Genomic DNA, 9,340 nt, shown 5'->3' with positions numbered 1-9,340 from the left:
TCAAATTGACCAGGTTCCGGGCTCAGGCAAACGAACTGCGCATGCTCAGTACGCAGGCCTTGGGGTTCGACGGGGCGTGCGGGGTAGGCTGTTGCTGGGTGGCAGAGGAGGTTGTTTATCTAAGTGCGAGCGGAGGCTTCCGCACGGCGCAGTCTCCCGGGAGCGCGCGCGGCCGGTCGCCTAGGCGACAGGGAGCAGGGGCGGGGCTGCCCCGCGGAGCCCCGCCTCCTGCCGCCGGGCCCCGCCCCCGGCAGCGCTGCGGCTCCCGCTCGGGCGCGCGCTCCGGCACCCGAGGAAGCGGCGGTGGCTGCGGCGGCGGCGGCGGCGGCGGCGGGTGGGGAGCTGGGCGTGGAGGCGCGAGGGGCGGGGCGGGCGGGTGGCACTGCGGGCCCGCGGCTCGGGCGGCTCCGGTGCCTCCGGCGGCTCCCGCTCGCTGCTCGTGCTCAGTGCCTGCCGGCGCCCGCGGGCCGCATTGCCGCCCGGCTCGGCCCATGCCCAGGGCTGCTGCTCCCTCCGCCGGCGCCCGGAGGGCCGCGGCGGCCGTGAGGTGGGGGCGGCCGCGGGAGGCGGCGGGGCCGGCGGCCGACGCAGGGTCCGGGGGCGCAGCGCGGCGGGCGTAGGTCTATGTCGCGGGCGGCGGCGGCGGCGGCGGCCGCGGAGGGACGATGCGCGAGTACAAAGTGGTGGTGCTGGGCTCGGGCGGGGTCGGCAAATCCGCCCTGACCGTGCAGTTCGTGACCGGCACCTTCATCGAGAAATACGACCCCACCATCGAGGACTTCTATCGCAAAGAGATCGAGGTGGACTCGTCGCCGTCGGTGCTGGAGATCCTGGACACGGCGGGCACCGAGCAGTTCGCGTCCATGCGGGACCTGTACATCAAGAATGGCCAGGGCTTCATCCTGGTCTATAGCCTCGTCAACCAGCAGAGCTTCCAGGACATCAAGCCCATGCGGGACCAGATCATCCGAGTGAAGCGGTGAGAGGGCCGGGGGGAGCGGGCAGGGGGCTTCGCGGTGCTGCCGGCGGCCGACGTCCCGGGGCCAGAACTCCCCGTGCTCTGGGTGGCCGTGGGCAGAGGGAGCTGTCTGGGGAGATGGCTCTGGGGTCTCATGCGCTGTAATCTTTTTTTTTTTTTTTTTTTTTTTTTTTTGCCGGCATCACTTCCACCATCCTCTTGAATCTCAAATTTGAGTGCTTTGTTTCACAACTCAAATTTGGCATCCCGTGAACCTACAGAACAGCTCTTTGTCTCTTGGATATTGTTAGTAGCACTTGTGCAGAACCCCAAAGGAAACAAAGTTTAAAACTTGCAGTGGGGGAGAGGGTTGGGTAGGTTTGTGTTGGGGAGAGGGGAGCTGTGCAGGCATAGTGGAGACATTTTCAGATTGAACAACAAAAAATCTACCTTGGCAATATTTGACAGCAAAAATAGCTCACATGTATATGGTAAAAACGTCAAGTCCAGAGGAAAGAGACCTTTCTCCTCTCTTAAAAGATTGAGTGGTGCTAAGGCGTTTTACAAAAAATGAACTGTGCAGTTAATTTAATAATTATTAAATTATTTGAAGACAGTCTAACAGTTCCATGAGATTGAGAGAGTTATAAGCATATAGGAGCACTGATATTCCATTTGCATTACGGAATGTGGCTTAACTTTTTTTAATCCAAATGCCTTACCCCCTTTAAAAAAAAAAAAAAAAAAAAAAAGAAGGAAAGGGAAAAAAGCGTTCCTGGAAACAAAACAGAAGTTTCTTCAAATGTGTAACTTAAGTACTAGCTAATTTAAAGTTAATGCAAATGAGCTCTTTCCTAATATGAACTCTTTTTTTTAATGTGCATTTTGAAAATACAACTAGTAGCTTAAATGGCTTAAAATACTTGTTTTCTCTTAAATTAACTGAGTTTATATTTTCCTATAATTTCAGGTATCAGAAATGTAATATCTTAGTCCAGAGTTTTAGCAAATTTGTCTAATTACTACACATTGTTCTGTATGATTCTTATTATTAGCTAATAATTGCTAATAAGTTTGATTTAGTATAATTTTTTTCTTACCTCATATTAGCTTTAGCCCTAAATTTGAAGACATTTACTGAAAGATAGTTGTTAGTGAACTGTAGACGCAAGCACATTGTAAGTCAGAGTCACTCATGTTAAAGAGCAAAGACCAAAGTCACGTGTACTCAGTAGGTACTCAAAAATTCATTACAAGAGGTGGATTTTTAAGGCAACATATGAGATCAAAGGGGAGGCCCTGTCCCCATCCCCTTTTAATTCATTGCACATGTATTTTAATAGCTAAACTAAGATTTTGTTAAAAATACTATTTCTTGTTAAATTTCAAACGAGAATGAAGTGAATATTTTCATGGTCTCTGTTGCTGTTCCAAGATCTGTAAATTTGATTTGATAGCTTTTTACTTCTCCAGTCTCATTTTCTTAAAGTTAATTGCTATGGGTAAAAAAGAGAACACTTTTTGTGCTAAATTTAAAAAATGTGTAGTTAAGGGGCTACACCGAAGTAACTCAAATCCTTAGTTAGTATGTCCCCCCATACCACTTAAAAAAAAAAAAAAAATACAGAACAGAGCAATCTAATACATTGTCACATGTCAATCTTAAGCCATATACATACATCAAATAATAAAGTGAATGCTCCAACTACTCCATACTTTACATCTATATGTATACATGTAATTCAAACATTGATAAAAGGGCACACCTCTTGACAAAAGCCTAGGGGATAGAATATAGCAAAATAGCCTCAGATAGTTGAGTCCACATGATTTTGTAGTCTTTTATGATTTAGTGGAGATTACTAATAGTGGGCTAGTCTGAACTTGGAATGCTTGAAAAATGTATTTGTTTGCACCACAACCCAGAGAGGAAAAAAAAAGTAAAATTCTACTTTCCCAGGTGTCATTTTATTCGCTAGTTTCAATTCTTTTTTTTTTTTAAAGATTTTATTCATTTATTTGACAGACAGAGATCACAAGTAGGCAGAGAGGCAGGCAGAGAGAGAGAGAGAGGAGGAAGCAGGCTCCCTGCTAAGCAGAGAGCCCGATGTGGGGCTCGATCCTAGGACCCTGGGATCATGACCTGAGCTGAAGGCAGAGGCTTTAACCCACTGAGCCACCCAGGTGCCCCGCTAGTCTCAATTCTTGATGTAAAAAAAAGCAAAACATGGATCTGCTGAAGTCGAGTTCATAAACTCTTTTCACTGGAGTTCATCTGTTGTATGGGCCCTTCTGTATTGGGCCCTTCTGTGTCCTGACATTTGATATCTCACCCAAACTTTATCAGCTGGCCTCACAGCCTATAACATATTATAAATAACTTGCATAGAAAGAAAGGATCTGTGTATATTATATATATTACAAGATAATAGATAATGCATATATGATACTAAAGTGGGCATTAAATGTGCTAGTAATTTAACTCCTCCCACTTACGGAGAATAAAACATGATTTTCAAATAAGTAAGTTTTCTACTCTTTTTGGGACTCAGTTTTTAAATTAACCAGTTGCTATAGGAAGTATCCAGTAATTATTCCCTCCCTCTGCACACTAGCTGCTTTACATATGACAACAGTTGTTTGGGGATATTTAATATCACCATAATGTCAATGACAAAAGTGAAGTGCAGAGAGGTTTGGTATTTCACCCAAGACTGGCCACTGATGGAAGGATTTAAACCAAGATCTGTTACACTCCATGTACTCTTCTATACCAGGCTGCCTTTGAACTTATTACTGGCAAATTCAATACCTAGTTTTTGGTCTAGGATGGCATTGTTCAATACAAGTATAATGTGAGCTACACATGTAATTTAAAAATTTCTAGTAGCTTATTTTTTTAATTACAGCAGATAAAGTTTATAATGCACTTTTTAACACACTATATAAGATACTGCCATTTTAACATGTAACCAGTATTCAAAAATTGAGATACCTTTCTTTCCTTTTTATTCTAAATTTTCAAAATCTGATGTGTCATTTACACTCAGCACATCTTAATTCAAACGTATTTTCAGGTGCTCAGAAGGCACATGTGGCTGCAGGCTACCATATTGGGCAGTACAGGTCTGAGATGGGTGTGTTGCAGGGAAACAGAAGACTCAGTTTCCTTATCTGTGAAAGAGATGCACCTTTCAAAGTCTTTAGTAGGATTAAATGAGATAATTTGTTTTAAGGTGTCCAACACAATACCTTGAACACAGAAATTACCCCAAAATTCCAGCTGTCCTTTTATTAATAACCTTGTCACCCTACCTTCTTTAAATTTTATCCTTGAGATAAATATAATTTTAGAGGAGATAAATTTGTGACTGCCTTTTGAAATTCATTACCTGGTGTAGACAAGATGAGAATAAAAAGCAACTGGGATTAAAACAATCCTTGGGAAAATTTCGCTCGGATATTCTCAAAATAGTTTCTCTTATTAAGGGCCTTATGGGAAAGGGGAGGAGACCGAAGATTTAACTTCAAGTATAGCACCAATTCATGGCCAGACAGTAAAACAGAACTTTTTATTGGATTTTTCTTGTATGGAATGTTGTGCTTTTAGAAAATGCAGAACAATTCTGTACCCCCTTAAGTGTTCACAGGTGCAGAGGCGCCCATACACATACACTACCTCCTGTCCAAGCTAAGTGGACCAACTAAAAAGGCTGTATTTATGAATTCATATGCTTTCCTTGTTCAACCTGACTTCAGATGAGAACACACACTCAAAGGGTGATAAGGGTATAGAAAATGTTTCAATTGAAATAAAACTAGAACTTTTTCTGATTTCATAATTGCTGCTCCCATTCCTCCCAGGGTAAGCTGCGGTCCTGACTTAAAGTTATCTTGGAACGCGCTGTCCAAGGCCTGTTGATCTCAGAATAAAGCCCAGAAATCTGCATGACCTTCCCAGGCCCAGCAGGCTCCTGCTCCTCTCTGCCTTTCCGCCTCACCTTTTTGCAATCTTCCTCCTCGCTTAGGTTCCAGCACCCACTCCTGCTTTTAGTTCTTTGAAAGTACCTGTCTGGGCTTTCCTTGTACATGGAGCAGTCATTTACCTTTTGCACTCAATTCCTACTCTCTGTCTCCCCTACTTAAAAGATTTCCTCCTCATGGAAGCCTTCTTCTCTTCCCAAACTGAGTTAACTCCTTCATGTCTTCCCACACTAGATTAATGTCATCCCTCACCCCTTCCCTGAACCATGCATACCCCAGACATCCTTGCCACCCCGTACTCCCTCGTCTTGTACCACACACCGAATTTGAATTACTTGTGTGATGACAGACGTGCTGTCCGTCTTTGTCATTAAACTCTAGTCATATGTTGCTAGCACAGCTCCTGGCACAGAGGAAACGCTCAAGAAAAATGTGTTGAAAGAAAACTAGTGTTTGGAAAGCTAACTATTTTTATTGTCCTTTGACCTCAGTTTCCCCAGACATTTCGATTTTGTAGATGGAGAGATGATTCTTCCAAGTCCCTTTTGCACATGGAGTAGATGGTGTCCCTTCAGCTCTAACATTCTGTCACAGTACTTGTACCCAGTTGGGGTGACAAGGGAAAGGGGTGAAGTTTGTAAGAATCTTAAAGCATCAGAAGTTACAAGGTCTTCCAGGTGGAGGAAGTGGCATGGGAAACTCCTAGAGTGTGTTTGTTGGCTGTTCAATAGACCAGATTGGCTAAACTAGGAATTCATATAGAAGTGTGAGAGAAGGGAGGTCAGGCTAAGAAATTGTAAAGCTAACGTTACAGAAGGTTGAATACTTTGGACTTGATCTTGTAGTAAAGGACCATGATCAAAATTGGTATAGAAATGGTAACATGGAGGACGTGATAGAAGGGTTAGTGGCAGCAGACAAGAGTCAGGGGGAATAATCATGCAACACTGTGATCATCTATCTAGTTTCTGGGTGAAGTAGAACGATTCTGAATTAGCATGGTGTCTGTAGGAACAGAAAGGGAAGAAGGGATGCGATAATATTGTAAATTACTATCAAAATAATATTGTAAAGAGTGAACTAAACTTAGTTGAAGAGGGAGGGGGAAGGGTCAAAAGTAACCTTGGACACTTTGAACATGAGTGAGCAGGGTTATGAAGAAATAGCAGGGGTGGGGAGGCATTATTTCTGCCTTGGCAATGGTCATCATGCACATAGATGTACCTAATAAGTAATTAGAATATTTGAATAAAGCCTGAACAGTCACTTTATATATGAACAAAAGGACTCAGGGTCATCCCCAGAATTCAGATGTGGAGAGTAGATGAGACCTCATGGGTAGAATATGTAGCGAGAAATGAATGGATATGACCAGAATAGAAATTGTAGATGAATATGGATGGCCAAGGATAGAACTTGAGAGTTATAAGATATATAGAGGAGGCTTCACACATTACTGTATGGGCTAGAAGGCGTGGGGCATTTCAAGATTGGGAAAAAGAGAATGGAAGAGGCAGCTAATTTGCACTACCCAAAGCGAAATTAGTAACTTTTTTTTTTACTTTTATTATTAATTTTTCTGTATCATTTAAGTGATCACTTTTAAGTGACCAAACAGATCATTTGCACTTTTACTCCTCACGATAAGTCACCATAAAAACCTTCTCTAAAATAGAGGCAGGTGGCCAGTTGCTACACATAGATCTTGACCCTCAAACAGATGGGTGCGGTGGATCCGAAACCCAGGAGTATATCAAATGTTTGTCCCAAGTTAAGTGAAATTTCTAGGGTCTCCCACCACTCCTTCCTCCACAAGTGCCCCCTTCCCCAGTTGGATACCTCCAGGAGCCAGAATTGTTGGAAGCTGGGCCTCACAGATACAGAGAACCTAGAAGCCATGAGTCACTTTTTATAGCCCCAAACGTTGTCTTCCTGAGGGGGAACCTCAGATTTGCCGCATTATAAAATTAGAACATTACAATACTGGGCTTTTCTCTCTGCCATCCCGAGACTGGAATGAAGTTCACTCTGCAGACAGAGCAGATGCTCTCCCTTGGGCTCCAGCACGCTGTCCGTCCTTCTCCCTGATGGGAGCCACGAGGGAAGCAGTAGGCTTTAATACGAGCCTTAACGAGTGAGCAGCCTGTGACCTGCAAATCTTGTCTAGTTAAGATTTGGTGATAATTGGGTCCGTGAAATCTGTAATCAGAGGGATCATTACTATATATATATATATATTTTAAAGAGAGAGGGAGCAAAAATAATTTAAATAGACCACCGTTCCACTGTACACAAACAAGATATCACCTGTCCCTGCATATGGATAAACTCCTCCGGCAGGAACAAATAAGCGATTTGAAGGTGACCTCGCTGACCACGCAATGGGAACTACTCAGGTCGCCAGGCAAGTGGATGGCGTTGCCTTTCTAGCTCTCCTTTAGGAAAAGGTCAAGTCACGGACAGGTAGACACTAGGAGGAGATGGAGGAACTGACAGTGTCTCTAGATGACTCAGCCGACAGGAAGACCCAGCAAAGCTGGCATCCTTTCGTTTGTTCAAGTTTTCCAGTTAGTAATACATTTGAGTGTTTTCTGTGTGTCCTCTTCCAGGAAATTATATATGGCACACTAAAATGCATAGATTAGACGTTTATGTATATATATATTTCTCAGCAATGAACTTTACATGAAAGCGTGTACACCATACTGAATTTGTGAGGGTTTTTTGGTTTGTTTTTTGTTTTTTAATCGAGGGTAATTTTTGTCACATGGTTTTTTTCTTAGCCATTGTCTTCAAACCTAAACCTCTGGGGAAGGATGTGTGTGATTCTACTCTAGGTTTTTTTGTGTGTGTGGGTGGGTTTGGTTTTTGTTTGTTTGTTTGTTTTGGCTTCTCTTTTCACTTTTTCTTGTTACCTGTTTCTCTCTCTCTCTCTCTCTGTTCTTAAGTACTATTTTCTTAGGTACTTACATCTATTTTCTTAGGTACTTATATTTTTTTTGGTCTATGGAATAAAAAGAATTGTAAGTACTCTACACATTTTTGGAAAAATATCTGGGTTTGGATATGAGTAGATTCTAGTATGAGATAAAACCGAGAGAGAATAAAATGTCATGCAACTAATGAATCATTGAACACTACACCAAACACTAAAAATGTACTATATGTTGGCTAATTGAATTTCAATTTTGAAAAATGAAATAAATTTTTTTAAATGGAAAAGTATAAACGTAGAGATACTATTTGGGTAGGAAATGCATCATGAAATTTTAAGAGCATGCAGAAATACACCCTATATATTTGCCTTTTTGTTACTTTCACAGTTGTGGGGCATTATATTAAAAATTATTCTCAGCCTGACAGAGAAAAGTTTCTTAAACATACCTTTACGCTTTACCAGATCCAACTGTGCCTTTCAGTAGAATAATACCAATAATGGTAATGCTATGATTTTAGACATCTACATTTCCATAAAGTGTGTAAGTAAAATGTAAATATGTTAGTAAAGTTTAAGGTTATCAAAATATCTAAAAATAGCAGATCCCTAGTTGCGATGATTTTAACAATAGATTTAACTTTATACTTCTAAAAGATTGAAACCTCTTTGAAACTATTGGGCCCAATATTCCAACTATTTCAACTTTTATTCTTGTAGGAAAACCCTAATAAAACACCTTGTGTTAGCCGGATTTTTAATACATTTCAGTTTAAATTGAAGGTCACAACTGTGAAATAAAAATATTTTAGGCCTGTGAGTCAGAATAAAATTATTGGGTATCTGAATCCAATAGCAACAGCATATTGAATTGAAATCAGAGTTTGGTAAGTTCAGTAACAAAGCAACATTGGGAGTCTTGGAATCTGGTTCATTTCATTACTTAAATTTGAAGATATTGCACATTGCTCAAAACTCTGTCTGAATAAGCTATTTAAAATAGATGACAGTGTGTAAGTTAAGTACACTTTAAAGTATACATTCTTTTTACTCAAAATGCTCAAATACATTCACGGTCAGAATTGGGTAGATTGTTGTTTTCAATTTGTTCTGTTTTTTTACTTTCTCTAATATCTTTTCTTAATATGTTTAAGGTTTGAATACATATCAAAATTGATACTTTAAGGGACAATAAAATGATTTATAATTTTTGTGTTTTTTAAAAATTCATTTTTACTGAGATATAGTTGACATATAACGTATTTAGTTTTAAGTTTTTTCACTTAGAATTATGTGAGAGAAACATTGTGAACTTTTATTTAAAACGTTTAGAAGTGTTACTCATAAAATGTAATTCGATATGTATATATATTGGAAAATGATCACTACAATACATTTAGTTAACATCCATCACCATTCATCATTGCAATTGTGTATGTGTGTGTGTGTGTGTGTGTGTGTGT

The 9,340-nt window shown here is 41.1% G+C and overlaps 1 protein-coding gene across 1 annotated transcript in view; it reads left to right on the top strand.

The window, feature by feature from the left end:
• The first annotated feature begins 363 nt into the window (after positions 1-363).
• Positions 364-9,340, top strand: part of RAP2A (RAP2A, member of RAS oncogene family) — a 33,402-nt gene continuing 24,425 nt past the window's right edge. Inside the window, exon 1 of the mRNA XM_032864129.1 lies at positions 364-979. Coding sequence (XP_032720020.1) covers positions 666-979 — 314 coding nt within the window. The 5' untranslated portion in view covers positions 364-665. The remainder of the gene's footprint in view (positions 980-9,340) is intronic.

The sequence above is a fragment of the Lontra canadensis genome, unplaced genomic scaffold, assembly GCF_010015895.1.
Source record: "Lontra canadensis isolate GAN:19392208 unplaced genomic scaffold, GSC_riverotter_1.0 scaffold26, whole genome shotgun sequence".
Classification (NCBI taxonomy): domain Eukaryota; kingdom Metazoa; phylum Chordata; class Mammalia; order Carnivora; family Mustelidae; genus Lontra; species Lontra canadensis.
Note: the sequence above shows the minus strand (reverse complement) of the source record. Positions and strands in the feature narration are given on the sequence as shown.